The 20,565-nt window shown below is 30.0% G+C and overlaps 1 protein-coding gene and 1 long non-coding RNA gene across 2 annotated transcripts; one reads left to right on the top strand and one right to left on the bottom strand.

Moving 5' to 3' along the window:
* Nucleotides 1-6,072: 6,072 nt before the first annotated feature.
* Nucleotides 6,073-9,150, bottom strand: LOC122272328 (uncharacterized). The gene is made up of 3 exons (XR_015432536.1): nucleotides 8,927-9,150; nucleotides 7,992-8,169; nucleotides 6,073-7,264 (listed from the first exon to the last, which is right to left on the bottom strand). It is a non-coding gene; the product is annotated as an uncharacterized LOC122272328 (long non-coding RNA).
* Nucleotides 9,151-9,699: 549 nt separating this feature from the next.
* On the top strand, nucleotides 9,700-17,532 carry LOC107455663 (BTB/POZ domain-containing protein mrityu). Its single transcript, XM_016073302.4, has 2 exons — nucleotides 9,700-9,939; nucleotides 13,358-17,532. The coding sequence occupies exon 2, from the start codon at nucleotides 13,401-13,403 to the stop codon at nucleotides 14,412-14,414; it is 1,014 nt and encodes a 337-aa protein (XP_015928788.1). The 5' UTR covers nucleotides 9,700-9,939; nucleotides 13,358-13,400; the 3' UTR covers nucleotides 14,415-17,532.
* The last annotated feature ends 3,033 nt before the right edge of the window (nucleotides 17,533-20,565 follow it).

Consider the following 20,565-nt stretch of genomic DNA (forward strand, 5'->3'; position numbering starts at 1 on the left):
TAAAAACTTAATTTTTTTTCATTAAGTTTGATTGCTAAAGGGGAAGAAAGACAATAAAATTTGACTTGCTTATTTATTAAGGTTGGTGGCGATAAACTCTCAAACTCTCCATGTCTTTAAAAGGCTTTAAGAGGTTTTGTATATCTTTAAATGTTTTAGCATTATCTTTAGTTTTGTGAGAAACAGTGAAAACGAGAAGGTGGTAATTTCAAATCCGTTAAAAATTACTTGACTTGATACATAAATTGGTATTTATTCAACTCATTTTAAGAGCATACTAATGCGTCCTTAATTATAATGAGAAAATGAAGTAACTGTCCTTTATAAAACAACGAGGATTCTTAAACCTTGCCAATATTTTTTAATTTACATAAAATAATAATTGTTATTGTTAATAAAATTTCCATTACAAGTACCTAACTTTTAATATGATAACTAATATTGTATTTTTTTCAAATATTTAGACTAATTACAGTGATTTAAATTAAAAATTAAATTAAACTACTTCATTTATAAAAACTTATCTATTTTTATGAAGTGAAATTATTATATAAATTAGGGGTGTACAACCAGCTGCCTGATAAACTTTAATGTGCTACTCGCAGTAGCAACTTGAACAAAATAAAAAGATTAATTAAAATTTAATTTTTTTTTTTTTTTTTTTTTTTTTTTTTTTTTTTTTTGCAAAAATAAGAAAAAAAAGTCGGAAATTTATAATTGCGCATTTAGGTTTTTGACGCACCCAATCTCTATCACTGTAGTTTTTCCATTGCTTTCTTTCGGTGGTCAATGCTACGAATTTACGCATAGTTTTGAAAATCCCAATATATTTAATACGGCTATACATAATTTCAAATTTTAACTATCACTTTTGGTTCTCTTCGTGTATGCCGATTTTATTATAAATCCGATGACTTTTCGCTAGTTACTACGCGTTACCCCGTGATTTAAAAAATTCGGAAATTTTTAATACTATAGTTTCACGGCACACGAGTTATGAATCATGTATTAAAATAATAATTTTGTACGTGCTCTAATTGTGCCGATTTTGACATAAATATAAGAGGTTAAACGTTTTCTTCTTCTTCCCTTTTTGGCAGTTATTGATGTATTGTGATTTTGAATATCCCGATATTTCAACACATATTACAACTCATGAAATTTGATTCTATTTTTTTTTAAGTAATTTAAAAAGTAATTATGTATTTTAGGAAATCGACACCTTCCCAAAGAGAATAATAATAATAAAATAAAAAAAACATGAATTAAAAAAAACGAGATGTATAAATTTATATTAAAAGCGGATCCCTTTTGCAGAAAATCATTTCAATACACGTGCACAATTCTATAGTCTCATCTCATGAACATGTGCATGTTAACAACACATATCCAACCTATTCTTTCTCATGATCACATAGTCCCGCAGTGGACTGATCGTTAAGACACGGTTCCCAGCAGATCACCGAAGTCAAGCATCACTGGCTGCGGTCAGTGTGCTGGTGGGTGACCACTTGGAGAGGTGGGTGACCACTACGCAGTCTGCGTAGGGACCGAGGGTGTGCGGTATTGGACCTCGTTAAACTGTGCTACCGTAAAGTGCTCGACCTCGCGCGTAGGTCGTCGGGCTACAGAAGCGGGGATGCCATCCCCTCCTCAGAGGATCAAAATTGTGATGGCATGTCTTCGGATCATCCTCCGGGATGTTTTCCAGACCGTCGCTAATAGCCCATTGTGCAGCTCTAGTGCGACATAAATTAACAACAAATCATGATCACATGATTCAAAAATCACATGTCGTGACGTGATTCGTGCATTTTTAAAATCATACGTTTTGATTCTTCTCGTAATTAAGTCACACATCTTGATTCGTATTCACGAGGTTTAAAATCACACATCGCGATTCGTATTCTGGCGTTTAAAAAATCGTGCATGTTACTCTTCTCGCAAATCAAAAATCATATACTACGATTATGAGGATGGCTTGAAAAAACTCAATTTTGAGTTAGGCCGCAGATTTCAAGGTTATAATGGCATTCCAACAGAATTAGATATTTTTACCATGCCTTTCAGCGTAAATTGTGAAATAGTGAGATCGGAGTTGGAGCTTAAATTTATTGAGTTGGATATGGAGCTTAAATTTATTGAGTTGATCAATCTAGCAATCACCTGAAGCAGTTGTTTCGAAACATGCCAAAGTTTTAGTTTTACAAATCATTACCAAGGGCTAGTTTCCCAAATTTCATATCTCATGCCCTAGCCCATTGTGCAGCTCTAGTGCGACGTAAAGTAACAACAACAATATCTCATGCCCAAAAATCAGTGATATGTTTGCTTCATCATGTGAACAAGTGTTTTCAACTATGAACCTTAGAAAAAATTGATTCAGAAGTAGACTAACGGACAAGCATTTAGCCTCGTTCCTTAAAATAAGTACAACTCACTTCGAACCTCAACACAAGGAACTTTTAAAAATGAAATCACAATATTATTCACCTTATTCTTCTTTTTTAGAATTTTTTACCTAGCCCATCAAACCTTTTTCTCTCTCGATTTTTTGCCCTCGACAAAAAAAAGCTTGCCCATCCCTGTTCTAGCTTGGGGAGCAGTCTTCAAACAAAATCATTAAATTTTCATTTAATGGCTCGAAAAAGCTATCAGATGATCAAGTATATAAAATTATCACAATATTTGAAAATTTGCAGGATAACCATTAAAAGATCTTTTAAGCCATTTTCAACTTACACGGACCATTTTGTATCAATTATGATCATATGCTGGAAAATTTGCATATCCTTATATTTTAACAGTAAAAACGTGTAATCAAGATGAGTAGCGTAATGTAAATTTTAATTAGTTGTTAATATATTAATTGTAAGTAGTGTCATGTTAAAAAATTATTGCTCATAAAGAGTTGTTAACAAGTATCTTATAGTTTTTGATAAATAAGGAAAATAGTTCTTTCAAAATGAATGGTTTCTTATTTTCTCTTCTCTCTCAGTCCGTCCTCTTATAATTTATTAAAAAAAAAATGCTTCGAAGTTGGAGTTTATTCCATACTAAATGTTGAATCTTTTTTCGCCCTGCAAAGGTTTTGTTTAAATTTTAATCATTTTTAGTCCTGCAAACTTTCTTTAAATTAAAGTATTTAACTTGCATTTAATTTATTAACTAGAATATTTAAAATTTAATTATATGAACAATGAAAATTTTTAACGTTAAATGAACTTTAGTATTATGTAATGTGATAAAAAAAACATGAATTTTCCCATTATCTTTCAATTTATCTAAATTTTTTTCCCTAAGTAATCAGTTTAAGGTATTTAATTTCATGCAAACATATTACATTGTTAACATGTTCTAAATACTTGGGCATGCGGCCCTTCAATGGTCAATCTTCTGTGAATCTGGCCCTTCACTCAAAAAGGTTGTGCATCCCTATGTAAATTATTATGTAATTTTTTTCAAATCTTCAAAAAAAAAAAAGAGTATATAAAGAAATTTGGGGAAAGCATTGAAAAAATTATTAGAAAAAATTTCGCTGCTAGACATGCATAACATATTCAATTACCTTATAATTTTTTTCTATTTACAAAATATTTCATAAGGGTATATAATAAAAGAATTAAAAAAGATGAATGCGGAGAATTTTCCTAATTATGTCATGTTAAATTAAGTTTTACTCCAAGTAAATACAAGGCCCTACTAATATCCAAATTCCTTAATTTGCTCTCCTTTTTTTCTTCCACAAGCCCTAATTTAATATTTTTAAATTCATTGCAACTAATATTTTATGAAACTTTTTATAGGATAAAAGTACAATTATGCTTGAGAGGATTTATAATTTCCGAACTAAGATATTTCATACATTAGTTCTCAATGTTATATATAAATAAAATGGTCTAAAACGATTTTTCATGGTTAGAAAATTGGTAAGATTCCTTAATTAAAATATAAATTAATTTTTTCATCATTTCCTTGTCACCCTTTCGTAATATTAATCTTTACTATTGTAAATTGTTGTTATAATTCAGTCCATTAAAAATAGCATGCGATTTAAATATTTTGAAATTATTACTAAATGGCAAATATGTTACATTTATTTTTATAATTAGCTTTATATAAAACTATTTTCAGCCATAACTGCTATTAAGTAATCTGGCAAAAAACATTTATCTTTTGCTTACAGCTGGTACAATGGTGCACCCTAGGCAAAGGGTTAACTAATTTTAATGCAATCATTTACCATATGGGGTACCATTTTAAGCAAAAGAAAGAAATTTATAAAAAAAGAACCAATATACTAATGGAAGGACATCTCTTCATGTCTCTCAAAAATGCTCTACTCTTGATGCATGGTCTCATTCGAGGAGATAAAAGAACGAATTATTGTATCTAATATTTTTGTAAGATTAAAAAATTGTTTCTATCAATTATAATGATACTGAAAATTGAGGAATTGTTACCAAAATAAAAATTAAGAAGTCTTTGAAGAACGTTGAATTAGAACAGTGATTCTCAACCTTTTTTTCGTTGCGGCACACTTTTAACGATTTCAAAATTTGACGGCACACAATGAAAAAATTAGATTAAAAGTTGTTTAATTACCTATTTTACACTGTGTTAAGTAGTTTGTGATAATAATTTTGAATGTGGAATAAAATAATATGCACTGCAAAATCACATTTATTAAGGGATTAATTATTTCTTTCGACCAATTTTTTATTAGTTAGTAACAGTTATTTTTTTGGTAGTTATAAATTGTTAGCTTGTTTTCTATAATTATTAACTGTTTTTTTTTTCATTTCTTGTTAACCAGTTTTTTGCTAATTATTAATTGTTAGCTTAATTTTTGTTAATTATCCTTTGTTAATTTGTTTTTTATATATTTGTTTTTTTAGTTATCCTTTGTTAGTTTGCTTACTAATTGCATAGCTTACTTAAATGACCAGCTCTTACAACATTTTTTAAAATTGTGTGTTAAACACTTCCATCTTATTTTAAGATTGTCAGAGACAATACAATCGCCGACGAAGATGCTATCACGCTGTTAAAGCGTGGGAAAATTATAAAAAGTATATATATATACACTTTTCTTTATTTTAAACTTTACTCATAATAAAAAAAAAACATTATAATTTTTATTGCATCATTTCTAATATTTGGCGGCACATTTTTAAGAATTTGGCGGCACACAAAAGTGCCGCGGCACAGTGGTTGAGAATCACTGAATTAGAACTTCAATTATTTAAGAGATTATTGCATAAATTTTTCTTTTTATTAGTGCTTAATTAAAATTTAAACAGTTTGCAAAATTGAACAGTTTTGTATACTGGAGATTCGATTGTCATTTGAATAAAACAAAACTTATTTATATATTACAGGGAAAAATTTACAAAATTAATTTCCCAACAGTGCCAAGTGTTTAAAATATATTTTCAGAAATCACTAGTTCTAATAGCTATTTGTAAAAATTAAAAAAAAAAACTAGAAACTTAAAACAAGATTTTATAGGCATGCACATTAGTTCAATAATAATCCTTTAATTACTAAGGAAACATAATCTTCAGAGAGTTATTTCTAGAATTAAAAAAAACATTCAAGACAAAAATGTTGGGTAATTTTGTTTAAATTTAATTAGTTTCAGAGCATAGATTTAAATACTTTTAACTTTTGTATATATGAAACAACATTGAGCAAGGCGGCGTCATTACGATTAAAGTTTTTTGTACATAGTTATTTGTAAAGCCTTAGTCAGGTAATGAAAATGTGGCTTTCTTTTTTTTGAAACATTACTTAAAACTGTATATTAAGTTAAGTATCAATTTGATATTAGAAACTCTAAATACATAATTTATTAATATAAATAGTTTTCTTCAGTTAGAATTCTGTAAAATGATTAATAAAGTTTCGATGAGATAGAATATTAACTAAACATTTTCTCTTTTGAAAAAAAAATAATAATATGTGCAAAAAATAGTGGATTGCTTACATGATACATTATTATAAAGTTTATTAATTATGCAGTGTGAGGATTGAAAATTTATTAAAAAACATGTATATAAACACACTAACTGTTGAACAAAAACAAAACACGATAGTTTTATTATATACAGCTTAAATATGACATACAAACACATTTTAGAGACAATGTTGCCCTTTAAAAGGTAACACTGAAGTTTATAACAGGCTCTTCTTTCAAAAAATTAAATGGATTTGAATATACAGCTGATTGAACCAACTTTCATCACTTAGGACAGACAAGATGCTTAATAATGACAGGCTGCTCCAACTTTTCATCACTAGGCTAAGTAAATGCTCGTAAATTTGGCTTCTGAGGCTCTCCTCAGAATAATGAAAAGAACAAACCTGAAATTCAACTTTTAAAACATGCATGATAACAACCATTTTCCACATCACCTAAGAGCAGGGCTGTGCACTCTCTATGCTTTTTTGAAGTGAAACTTTCAAAATATTTATTTTCATTTTACTTTTGAAATTTTCTAAAATGAAAAACTTTTAGCACTGTAAATACAGCCCTGTTCAAGAGGTATGGTTGCACAGATGCGTTGACCCCTTTTATTAGGTTGTTCCAAAAGCATATGTAAAAACTGATTATAAAACCACAGTGATTATGGTTTAAAATTTTTAAAATATAATATTATAAATAGAAAACCAGGAACAAGTAATAAGTACACCATAATTTAACTCAATATGGAACAACCTAACAGCATATAGCAAGGCGGGTTCCCCAAGAGGCATATATTCCTTTTGTGCCATGACCATTTAATACTTTTTCTCACTTAAATCTTTAAATTTTTTTAGATGCTATCCTAAAAGTTGAAGGGAAGAAAGGTTTACATTTTATAGATATCTTATGCCTTATATTACGTTATTTTATAAAATTCTTAAACAAGAATGGCACACTTGTTCAAATTTATCAAAAAAGGTTAAATAAAGAATGTTATGGATCTTATAAAATCTTCAGACACTACAACTTATTGTTGGTTAAAATGGTCATGACACTATACAGTAGAACACCATTTATAAATCTCCTAAAACAACAATTAATAGGCAAAAACATTAATGATCATTTTTCTATACTATACCATTTAAAACTTATTATTCAAAGTTATTTAAGTTTACTGCCATATTTCTACATTTGTGATAAAAATTTTGCAACCAGGATTGTTCAACAAAATTTCTTAAAGCAATTTTTCATATTCTGTTATATTGGATCAACCATCCACAGAGCAATCATTAGAACCTGAAATTAAAGTTACCAACATTATTTATTTACAAAATACTTAAACTGATTATGAAAAACTGCTTCTACCACAGCGGTTTTAAATCTTTATAAATATAGTAGGAAAGAACCCCAGCATCATAAAAATAATATCTAAAGATAATAGTGAGTGTATTAACAAAGTAAAGTATATTCTATTTTGAAAATATAAAATAAGAGGAATGAAATTTTTTTGATTCATTAACAACTACAATTCAGAATTCGTGTTTGGCAGTTGAACGCACATTCCTGGAGTTTTTGGTGTATATACAAAAGCTGAGAATTAAATAGGGAGAAATATGGTTTCCATTGAAATGGAAGCTAAAAAAAGTATATAAAAATTGGAAAGATTGCTAGGGAATCACATTCTTTCTTAACAAATTCAGCTATTCTATTTCAATTTGAAAAGCCGAACAAAAAATACAGAAATTTTCAGGAACCTTCTCATTATCTATTTAGGATGTAACTAAAAAAATTATATATTTTTTATTCATAGAAAACCAATTTTTATTAACACAATTACTGAGATCTACTAAAAGGTAATTGGGAACTGCAGTTCTAGTCTATCAATAAATAGAATTTTTAAATTCTAAATAGGAACTAACTTTTATTAAGACACAACTCAGAAATCTAAAGTCTTAAGGACCCCTAATTTCGTAAGTCTAGAGGAATCATAGCAAATTTATGTGAAATTAGACAAGGTACTTACCAATATGTAGTACAATCACATCAAATGCACTAAACTCCTTGATATATTCTCCATTAAACCTTTAATTTTAAATCCAGGAAAGCTTTCAAGCTGCACGTTTGACCCAGTATTTACATCAGGAAGATGGGGTTTCAAATATTTCAACATTGATTCTCCAAATCATAACTAGAGCCTTCATCTAAATGAAAATTTAGGACAAAAATAATTATATATTAGAAGAAATACTCATAACATACTTATGAAACAAATACTAGATCACAGAGTATGTTAATAATTAAATTCTTCTCATTTACAAGTATTTCTTCCTCATACATTCAAATTACATAAATGTTTTTAAATATTTAATTTTACTACACTGAATTTAATTGTAGCTAATTTTAAAACATTAAATGAATGAAACAGAATTAAGAGCTTAAATAACACTTCTAAATGATTAAATTATGTATACAATATTACATGTATTATACAATAATGAGTTATAAATTACACCACATGTTTTAATAGTTAAACAGATCACATGTTTTTTGTAAGCAAATGCATGCCCCCCATCTGAACACATTTAGCTATAACATTCTGTTATAAATTATGATATCCGAAAAAACAACACAGTAGATTTATGTACCATAACATGTTGCATTAAAATCCAAAGAAAAAATTAAACTTTTGAAAATAATAAAACCCTACAACATACCATAACAGATTTGATAACATGAATCTAATGCTTGCGAAATTAAATATAATCGTGGTTTCTTTATATTCGCTATACGTTATTTATTCAACATTTACACATGCATAGAAAAAAAAAAACACTTAACTACATCAATAATCGAGCGATTTTAATTTTTACAAATATAAGATTTAACACGTGATCTAATAAACAAATACATCATAAAAATTAAATATTTTTCAAATTCAAAACTTATAAATAAACTTACCATAAGAGATTTAATAGATTCTCCAAGTCTTAATTACTAAAATTAATAAAATCAATGTGTATCAATATCAAATTTTACACGTGCTACAATGAACTGCTACACAACAATGGAGCCAAAGCGCAATGCTGGGCAAAAGCACTGACTGGCGACTGAAACCGCAAATAATGTCGCCACTAGAAATAAAATAGTAACCTTTTAATCATTGCCACCATATAAAACAGAGCTTCACTTCCTTTTACTCTTATGCGAATATCTACAAAAATCGAAATTCAGGCGGTACCGAGCTTGCAGCGTTCCCTAGTGTAGAAAACACCAACCATAGGAAAAACTTTTCCAATCCATTTTTTAAATTGGGCTGCAAGAGATTTCACTTGTAAATATTGCTATTATTGCTTTAAAAAAGTTTTAGAAGTGAATGTACAATGTTTGCAAGAACTACTGTTCAAAAGAACCTCAAAACACAATGATCACGTTCTGAGCCAAATGGCTTCAAAATTCACCAGAATCAGTAACCCGGAAGTATAGGCGGTAAAGATACTGCAGCGCTTCCTAGTGTAGAAAACACCATCCATAAAGACGTGAATTAATTTGAGCAAAATTGTGAACTTGAAAAATATTAATTATAAGAAGAGAAACTAATTAAAAAAATTATTTTTATATAATATACTGAAATGATTTACAATTTTAGAAAACTTTTTCGATAACTAATATCATTACAAATTTATCGATAAAAATGTAAATGTCAAGTTGTAGAAGATAATTCGTAATTGCACTTGTTATAAACTCGTTGAACCGATTGATTCGAAACAGTTGGAGTTTAATATCACTGTTACCATTACGAATTATTATTGCGAACGATAAAGCTTGAACATCGTGCTCTGATGAAAATTCGATATATCTAGCATACTGGATTTATTTATGTTTACTTATTATTATGGTGGTTTTGATATGAATCAGAATTTAATAAAATATTTTAGAATAAGCTTTGAAATTATTTGTATCGGTTCATTATAGTAAGTATTTTGTTTTTGGATTAAAATATAGTTATATTTGAGAAGGTTGTGAATCATCAATAACTTAATTTTAAATAAATTTTCCACTTGGTTTTGACTAAACTGTTTCAAATAATTTATATTAATATATTAAGGCCTTTCAACGAAGTGATCTAACAATATAATTAAGACCTTAAATCACTAATTTTGGAAATTTTTATTTTATGATTTCTTGGAAATGTTTTGGTACAACATGGTATTACAATTAAACTTTCAAATGGTTATTAAAAAGCAAGATTCTGAGTCTGTATTTAAAGTTAAAAATAAACAAATGCTTAATTATTACATACATTTTTGATTTCTTATTAATTTTTGCAAACATATTTGACTCATCGTTTGTTATGCAACTCTTAGGGTTTACTGACACTTTGTTTGTAGTAATTGTGTAGATAAGATGGTAATGGAGATTATTTCAATATCTATCATAGTTTTACTTTTTATGATAAGTACATAGAGCTCTGAGAAATTTCTGCTTTATTAGAAGTTCTTACTAAGCAGTGATCATGTATGGCATGTTTTTGCAAGTTTTCTAAAATCAAGATCTAAGATTTCTGAAATCAATAGCGTGGTTGTGGGACATATGTCAAAATTATATGTAGACAAAATTATAAAATATGTCAAAATTATTGTAAATGTATATAAATGTTTCCTTAACTTCAAAGACTCATTATAATAATAATTTGAAGTTGATAGTCCTATTATACTTGATAGGTAGATATAATGTTTAAGATTTCTTCCTTCTCTTCGCAGTGCCCCTTAAGAAACTAAAGAAAAAAAATCATAGAATTGAACTGAAGTGTATAACCTGTAGCCACCTGTAGACAAACCTCTACACACATATATATATTAGAGATGTAACGAATATTCTGCCATTATTCGGTATTTGGCCCTTTTGCTGAAAATTTGGTTGGCCAAATATTCGCCTGAGTGTTTGGCCGAAATTCGTCAAAGTATTATTTGGAAAATTATTTTTGAACAAAGTTTTTTTTGGGGGGGAAAGTTTAATAGATTTAATAAAGAATAATCTGAAATTGTATTTTTTACTATAAATTATTTAAAATAGTTTTTACGCATATTAAGTTTTAAAACTTTTTAACTTAAGTTCTGAAAGACGTATGGAAAAGTGAAATTTTGAAGAATTGAAGCTAAATTACTTTATACTGAACCATAACTTTTATAATGCTGATTTTTTTTCTTTTTGTTTTAATTATAATGAAGCAAGTCAATTTAATCTTTTTTCTGCTCTTTATGTTTTAAAAATTGAGAATTTTTGTTTGTTTCATTTTTGCTTGTTTTCCTGTTGTTACTAAAGTGAAGCCTGTTAACGGAGTGTTTTATCTTGTATGGTAATACAGATAACTAGTAACATAAAAACTGTGATTCTCAACATTTAAGTTATATTTCAGATCTAAGAAGAAAAAATTTATGCTTACTTTTTTTTTTTTTTTCTATCTTTCTTCTTTTCTGTCTTTTTCTATCTGCGTTTTTATTATAACAGCATTTTTGGAAGAGCGTTTCTTATGAATATTATTCTTTTATGATGATTTTTTTCTAAAAATACAGTAATGTACGTTGAAAAAATATTTTTAGCATCAAATTTTTCGTTTGAAAATTAATATGTATTTTTGTTTTGGTTTCTATCTAGCTTTTTCTTTTTCAAAAAAATTATTTTTTATAGGCGTTTTTATTCTGACGCAGCAATTAAGAAGGTTTCTATTAGACTTTAATCTTCACTTTTTCTTGAAAAAACTAAAATGTTTAGTTTTTGAATTTTCTTTCAAAAATTAAGATTAATTTTTTTCTGCTTTGCTTTTGTATATAATCTTTTTTTTTTGGTGATTTTTATGATAGCGCTGGACATTATCTCTTTTAATGTTTTATGGATAATTTTGTTTCTGAAAAATATTATTTTTAGCATAAATTTTTTTTTCAAAAACTATAATTTTCTTCCATTATATGATACATTTTTCCATTATATGATATATGAGGATATATTTTACTTCCATTTCTTTCTTTTTTTTTTCCTTTCAACTTTACAACTTAAGTTTTTTTTAATAGCTGTTAATCAGTAATTTTTTAATCTTAAATATTTTTAATTATCTTTATTATCTAAAAAATTTTTAAATTTTTTTTTCCTCTTCACCGCATACCAATAATACAGCTAAGTTTTGATTATTTTTCAATAATGACTAAATTTCCTTCTATATATTCTATGTAAAAATATTTTTTAATGATTTTTTTAAAAAAATGTTACTATTCGGCCGATTTTTTTCCATCTGAATATTCAGTATTCAGCGAAGTTACTATTTGTTACACCCCTAATATATATAATTTTTGCAAGCTTAAAATCCCTTTAGCACCATGGCGATTACTGTTGGTGGGAAAGGATGTCAGGTGGCACAGAACTATCTCCTAGATTTCTTCTTTAAAGAAATCATTGATAGGACTTTAACAAATGTATATTTTATGTGGATACATCAGAGTGAGAGATCTGCTGCTGTGTTGTAAAATATTTTTCCAATTATTAATGTGCTTTTTCATGGTTTAAACAAATTAGAAAACTCCTTAAAAAGTTCTCGAATGTTTTGTTTCCTTTTTTCAATGCCGTGAAATATATTAAAAGATGAATTGACTAATAGTAAATGATCATTAAAAACATCTTGTTTTTAGAGCTAATTAAGTCAGTTCTTCCATAAGCATTCTCACAATTTTCAACATGAATAGATTTGGCGCTTTAGCAGTTAATTATTTCGGCTCTCTATGATGCAAGAAACTTTTAGCATATGTTGAGGTTTAGTCTCATTGTAAGTTTCTTGGTTCCAAAGTCAATACAAATGTAAGATTTTTTTTAATTACATTTTTTCAAAGAGTTACTTGATATTTTTCTTAGCACAATATTTAGAACTATTGATTATTATATTGTAATTAGACTTAGTAAGATTTTACATTTTAGTGTAAATTTACCTTGAACATGATATTCAGTAAAAGGCTTAACCCATTGCTTTAAGTAACAGGCTTTACTTGTTTGTTAATCTTCACAATGAGCAAACTGTGTTTATTTTTATTTTGAAACTGATTGAGATAATGTTGGTAAACAGTTAATATTGCTACACCATTGAATGCAAAAATCAAGCATTGTCTTTTGATCATCTTGTTTTTCATTTTCAAATTTAGAACTTAATTTTAGTATTGTTTCACTTTATTTTGTATGCCTTGGTGGCCCTTACAGTCAGTGATAAATTATATTTTTTTGTCTGTTGTCATCTAGGATTGCAACATACATGTGTGTGTAAAAGTCCTATTAAACAATTTTGTTTAAGTAAAAAATCAAAAAAATTCCTGTATCAAACAAATAAAAGTCTTTTTTATTCTTTTTTAGATATCTTTCTTCTGCTTTTTATCTAACGTAAGTGTGATTCACAATGTCTTGTTCTGCCTCGAATTCAGTTCCGGCAGCAAATCAAAGTTTAGTATCTCCAGCAAGTGATGAACGTATCACATTAGTCGTCGACAACACCCGCTTTGTCGTTGATCCTGCTCTATTTGCTGCCTATTCAGATACCATGTTAGGAAGAATGTTTGGTTCATCCTTAGAACATAATTTCACTCGACCAAATGAGAGAGGAGAGTATGAAGTTGCTGATGGTATATCAGCTACAGTTTTCAGAGCGATACTTGAATATTTTAAAACTGGTGTAATACGTTGTCCTCCAACTGTATCTGTACCTGAACTGAGGGATGCTTGTGACTATTTTTTAATTCCTTTCGACTCTAAGACTATCAGATGTCACAATTTGCGTGGATTCCTCCATGAACTATCCAATGAAGGTGCCAGAAGGCAGTTTGAGAATTTTCTTGAAGAGCTAGTTTTGCCTGTAATGGTTTCTTCTGCTCAAAGAGGCGATAGAGAATGTCAGATAGTTGTTCTGTTAGATGATGATGTGGTTGATTGGGATGAAGATTATCCACCCCAAACTGGTGAGGAACATTCACAAATTGTTTATAGCACTGAAATGTATAGGTTTTTCAAGTACATAGAAAATCGGGATGTTGCTAAGAAAGTTTTGAAAGAGAGAGGCCTAAAAAAGATTCGATTGGGCATTGAAGGTTATCCTACACATAAAGAGAAGGTCAAGTGTCGCCCCGGTGGAAGAGCTGAAGTAATTTATAACTATGTCCAGAGGCCCTTTCTCAGAATGTCGTGGGAAAAAGAGGAGGCTAAGAGCCGACATGTTGATTTTCAATGTGTTCGCAGCAAATCAATTACGAATTTAGATGCTGATGGTATTGAAGCTTCAGCACCAGCAAATAATGTTGTTGTTGTTGAAGGTGCTGCAGGTGAAGTTAATTACGATGAAATATTTATTTTACCTCCACATCCTTCACCACGTGAGCCTTATCCTGAAGTCCACCTGCCTCCTGATGACGCTGTTTAAAATCACGAATACCACTTTCTGTCAAACCGAGTGAAAAATATTAATGGCTGAAGAAGATTCCCTTTTATTTTTATTGATGTTTTTTATTTATTTTTAAAGACAAAGGTTGTTGTGATTTATAACCTGAGGAAAAGTGACAACTACATTTGACTTTCTGTACTTATGCTATTTTTTGCTGACTTTGCCCATAAGCAATGAAATTTTCCAATTGTTAAATTGAGAATTTATGCTTTCCAAATTAATCAGTACTGATTCTGAGAACATCTGTTCTGAAGTTTTTATGTCCTTCATTGTGTTAGTAACATTTTCAGTTTTAATATTTCATGTCTTATATGTGAATTATCTTATTGTCAACATTTCTGTATATTTAATTGACATTGCTGTTCAAATCTGTTTTTGATAAATTTGTTGTTGTAAAAATTGTATCTTTCACTTATGTTTATAAAATTGGCATTGTTAAAATTGTAATTTTTCCATAATTTTTTTTGAATTGAATTATTAGCTTATAATTTTAAAAGTTTAATATGTATATTTCTTTACATTTTTCTAAAATTGTATTCAAAAGACGAAAAGAAATAAAAGGCATCAAAGGTTTCGCTAAATTATTTTTGCACATGTAAACTAAGTATAGCTTTGTAAGTTACTGTGATTAGGTGTCATGTGATCATGATATTTTTATTATTATTTTTTAAATAACATTAAGTTTATCTTAAACATTTTCAAACATTTTGAATAATGTTGAACCAAAGTTCGGAAATGATCTAAATACCAATGTTTGTGTAGGTAACGACTTTGAAATACAGTTGCCAACACATGGTCTTTATAACTGATAAGTACTATATTATGTATAATATATATTGATATTATCTATGGATGTTATAGTATTTTGCTTATTTAATTTGCACACTTTTTATATTAACCTGTTCATCTTATCTATTTATTATTTGTTTTTAAAATTTTTTATCTCTCTGTTAATGTGTTTGTATCATTGTTCTTTAATGGTATACGCACTCTGTGATGATCTAAAAAGAAAAATTCCAAAGCTTTTTGGATTCAACAATATTTCTTTTACAAGAAAAATGTGTATTTCTTTTTGTGCATCAATTCTAAATCTATTATTATTATTATTTATTATTTTTTTTGTAAAATATCTTCAAATCAACTGATTTGTATAAACCAATAAGATCATTTCGAATGATAAATGAATGGAAGACTTACTTCAAGAATTCAAATCATTTATTTAGTGCATAACTCTACTTTGTATCATCGAGAATAGTTTTTTGGTATATGATCCCTAGTTTAAACCTTTATAACTAAACTCGTTTAAAAACAAACAAACAAAATATTTGTTATGTCGGTATTTTATTAGTTTCCCCATGTTTAATTAAACTTTTTTTTTAATACTTCCAAAATTTTAACCAATTATACAAAAATATTATAAAATAAAGGTGCAATATTTATGGTCTTATTGCATTTGAATGCTTCTACATGTTGTTCTATATCTGTGATTATATGAAATGCTTTAAAATAATTTTTGCTTGTAACATACTGGCATTTCATTTTCCACATAATATTTGTGGCATTCCAAGACATTCTTATTCTTTTATCTATCCACATTAGCCAATGTCTCACTTGGTCTTATCTAACTGCTGTTAGTAAAAAATATATTGAGTCTTCATGATTTTTTTATGGGCCTAAGTTTGCCAATATCCTACCCAGTTTTGTCTAAAATCACCATTATATTTTTTAGGATTAGTTCATAGAACAATATTTACCAGTCTAGTTACATTGATTTACAATTACATCTAGTTAAATTGATTTAAACTGAATTGAAGTTATTGTTTTGGATGCTATAATCATTCAAATGGTCTGTAACTAAAATGTCAGATGTTGCTATAAAGGTTTTAAATTAAATTTTTAAGGAAGTTATGTTTTAAAACATGCTTATTTTTTCTTTTTAATCCATCTGGTCAACTGTGTATATTTTAGAACTTTTTCTGAAAAATGAGTAGTAATCTGTTCTGATTTCTACATCTGCATTTGTGACCATGATCGTTTCACAGTTAGTCATGGTTGAGAATTTATGAGTTAAAAATGCTTGCTGACAGTTGTCATTTATTCTCCAGTTTCTACATTTTTATTTATTATGTCTTACTTCACTAGTGTGTTTTTATTGTAATGATTATAAAGGAATTGCCAAATTCATATTTGTTAACCCTTTGGTGTAAGTGGCACACCAGTGTCTTTTTTACATTATTTTTTTTCTGGTGCGGTAAAAAGATATTTTGGTATTTTTTTTGCTGGTGCAGTAAAAAGATATTTGAACCATATTCATATTTGTTAACCCTTTGGTGTAAGTGGCACACCAGCGTTTCTTTTACATATTTTTTTTCTGGTGCAGTAAAAAGATATTTTGGTATTTTTTAATTAAAAAAACAGTTTAACAGTTACTAAAGGAATCTGTTAGATTCTTTGAATTGTATTTGTTCCAAAATATTAAATCCATAAAAGTCGTTAGAAATTTTTCTACTTCATTCATATTCAAAAATTTAACAGTAATGAATTTTGTAAATTAAAGAAATTTCAATGATGGATAACTGTTTCTCTGAAATCTAAATAACTGTAAATAAATGCAATTGTCTTTATCCAAAGAGGGACACTGGTGTCCGTTGCTGTATTTCATAACCAAAAATTATTAAAAATGCTATTTTCCACCTATTTTGACCAAAATTAATGCAAAATAATGAAAAAAGTACGAAAAAGATGTTTGATCAAAATTCTGCTTCAAAGAGTTAAGCAAATATAACAAAAAAAGAATGAATGAATAAAAAAAATTATTTTGCAGTTGATTTTAAACTAAAAATTTATAACAGTTTTTTCAGCACCATTTTGTCCTTTTCTTAAGTTTTGTTTCTTGTGTGCGAAAAAAAATTGTATGTATTTAGATTACAAATTATGTAATTGCTTTTTCTAATCAAATATAAAGCAACTAGTGGCTTAATTGGACCAATATAATATTCTCTGTAAATTATGTGAAAGAAATCTTTGTTATTGGTTTCTGGAGTTGTATTGATAGTGAATTTATAAAAGAAAAAAAATTAAAAGTTTGATGTATTCATTGAGATCTTTTTATTTTTTTGAATGTTTACATTTATCTTTTCTGTAATAATTATTAACTTGATGATTGTTTAACAATGTAGCTTAGAAATCTAATAGGTAAACCCTAATAAACAAGTTGGACAGACTATAATTTTGGTACTAATAAGCAAGTACTGTTATCAGTGGCGAGGTTAAAAAAATACAGAATAAAGAGAGTTTCAAGAAAAAGCTAATAAAGAAAAAATTTGCTTACGTGGAAAAAACAAGGATACATGGAAATAAAAGATGAGAAATGCTGGGGGTTTAAGAACTGGTGGAGAGTTTGAAATGAAATAAGCATTTTAATGTCATACAGGGTGCGTTCTGAAAGTAATGCGCATTTTCTGGGAAAAATAGATTTATTGATCCTATGAGTACAGATGGTTAAAATTCTGCAAAATAGTTCCCTTGTGCATCAATACACTTGCGGAGACGATTCTGCCACGACATGAAGGCACCCAGAACTCCTCGAGAGGAATGCCTCTCAGGAACCTTGTGTCCCGTAGTGGACTGATCGTTAAAACACGGTTCCCAGCAGATCACCGAAGTCAAGCATCACTGGCTGGGGACAGTGTGCGGGTGGGTGACCACTTGGATCAGTCTGCGTAGGGACCGAGGGTGTGCGGTATTGGTCCTCGTTATACTGTGCTACCGTAAAGTGCTCGACTTCGCGCGCAGGTCGTCGGGCTACCGAAGCGGGGGTGCCATCCCCTCCGCAAAGGATCAAAATTGTGATGGCATGTCTTCGGATCATCCTCCGGGATGTTTCCCAGACCGTCGCCAATAGCCCATTGTGCAGCTCTAGTGCGACGTAAATTAACAACAACAGGAACCTTGTAACGTGAGCTTGGATGTTCTCCACCGACTCCCAGTGCTTTCCCTTCAGCTCTCTTTTCAGTCGGGGGAGCAAAAAAAGTCACACGACGCCAAGTCAGAGCTATAGGGAGGCTGGGACACCAACTCATCAATTCCAACAATTCTTCACTGCTCAAAACTCGAACTTCTGTTTGCTCCTCCGTCAACACCTTCGACACAAGCTTCGCACGGACCTTTCGCATTTGCAAATTCTCCGTCTCAATCCCATGTACCACACATTTTGACAATATCAGGGTGTTAGGTCCCGCAGTGGACTGATCGTTAAGAACCGGTTCCCAGCAGATCACCGAAGTCATGCATCACTGACTACGGTCAGTGTGCGGGTGGGTGACCACTTGGATCAGTCTGCGTAGGGACCGAGGATGTGCGGTATTGGTCCTCGTTAAACTGTGCTACCGTAAAGTGCTCGACTTCGCGCGCAGGTCGTCGGGCTTCCGAAGCGGGGGTGCCATCCCCTCTGCAGAGGATCAAAATTGTGATGGCATGTCTTCGGATCATCCTCCGGGATGTTTCCCAGACCGTCGCCAATAGCCCATTGTGCAGCTCTAGTGTGACGTAAATTAACAACAACAACAACAAATCAGGGTGTTAGCGATTACATGAATGCTTAACTGACTGTCTGACTTCAAAACTTCGCGCATACGCTGGACGTTTTCATCGGGTCGGGCTGTTGTTGGGCGTCCAGAACAACGCTCGTCGGTAACCTTCTCCCGACCCTCCTTGGAGGCATTGTGCCACCTTCCACACTGAGATCTCGAAATGCATTCCCCCTTAAAGTCGTCTTGAAGCATGTGATGAGTTTCCGTCGCACACAAAACTTTATCGCGTACCTCTGTTCCAGCGAACACTCCATCCCGCCGTGACTCGATCGAAAAAAAGACTTTACGCGAAGACACGTCCTACAGCTCGGAGAGACCTGAGACCAGGCTTGTTTGGAAGGACAAATCCCCCACCACGTTTTTCGACCAATCTGAGTGTGCTGCGATCAATAGTCGCGTCACAATAAAATCATGCGCATTACTTTCAGAACGCACCCTGTAAAAGACCCGGGTCAAATCCCGGATTAACGTGGATGTTCTTCTCTTCTCTGTACTATCCATCCTTCTTACTGAGGGAGCAACATTAACCGATCTACTGTAGTACCCCAAACGAGTGGTCAATCAATCTGCCCTTTTAATACTGGAATGAAGAAAGTCAATATCCAGGTGGGGGGGGGGATTGAAAGAAAAAAGATATCACAAAAGAATAATTTAAATAAAAAAGATTCTCTAGTGTTTGAATAATTAGGAACACTAGGAAGATAAGTAATTTATTTTCATGAAATTTTTTTTTTTTTTTTTTTGGAATATAGAATGATTCTCAGATATACAGGTATATGTCAACATGATTTGGTGTATTGGATGATTTTTCTTGAAGAAAACTAAAAAGCGCTTCTTAGAACTTCAATGATGGACAATCGAACAGTTTCATTTTGTTTGCATCAATTACTTGCCCTTTGAAATTTAAGATTATGTTTAGTTTGGCTAATGTAAAACCTTTAATTTGGTAAATTATTATCATCAAATGACTTAATCACTTGGGTATTTAAACCCTGAATTCAAATGGAAAACGACATTTCTGTGAAGCAGAAAGATTTGACTGATATGTAATCCCTCTTTTTTTTCTGAAATCTTATCTGCTAAATCTTATTTTTTGACCATTTACAATTTTATCATTATTTAATGGACTTAGACAAAAGCTGATTGATTTCAGAAAATTTTCATTTTCCTCACAGACATATTTATTTCCTCATCCATTTATGACTAAATTGCACGAATCTTAAATCAATGTATCATTAATAGTACTTTTGTTATGAACGACAACCATCTGTTTTTGTTGATTGTAACTCTAAAAATATGGAATACTCTCTTATTATACAGTGTTTCCCAATAAAGTAGAACCATCTTCATTCAGTGCCATAACTGGACACAAAGAAAACCAATGTGAATCAAACATGTATAGTTAAGAAGTCTAAATCTAAACACATATTTACAAAAGTTTGACTAGTTGACTATTTTCTGTGCAAATGGCAATATCCCGCAGTGGACTGATAGTTAAGACACGATTCCCAGCAGATCACCGAAGTCAAGCATCACTG

The sequence above is a fragment of the Parasteatoda tepidariorum genome, chromosome 3 (assembly GCF_982258835.1).
Source record: "Parasteatoda tepidariorum strain Cologne lab strain chromosome 3, Ptep-v5.0, whole genome shotgun sequence".
NCBI classification, from domain to species: Eukaryota; Metazoa; Arthropoda; class Arachnida; order Araneae; family Theridiidae; genus Parasteatoda; species Parasteatoda tepidariorum.

Excerpts from the sequence above, each read along its gene's own strand:
- LOC107455663 (XM_016073302.4), top strand. The coding sequence starts at position 13,401 with ATGTCTTGTTCTGCCTCGAATTCAGTTCCGGCAGCAAATCAAAGTTTA.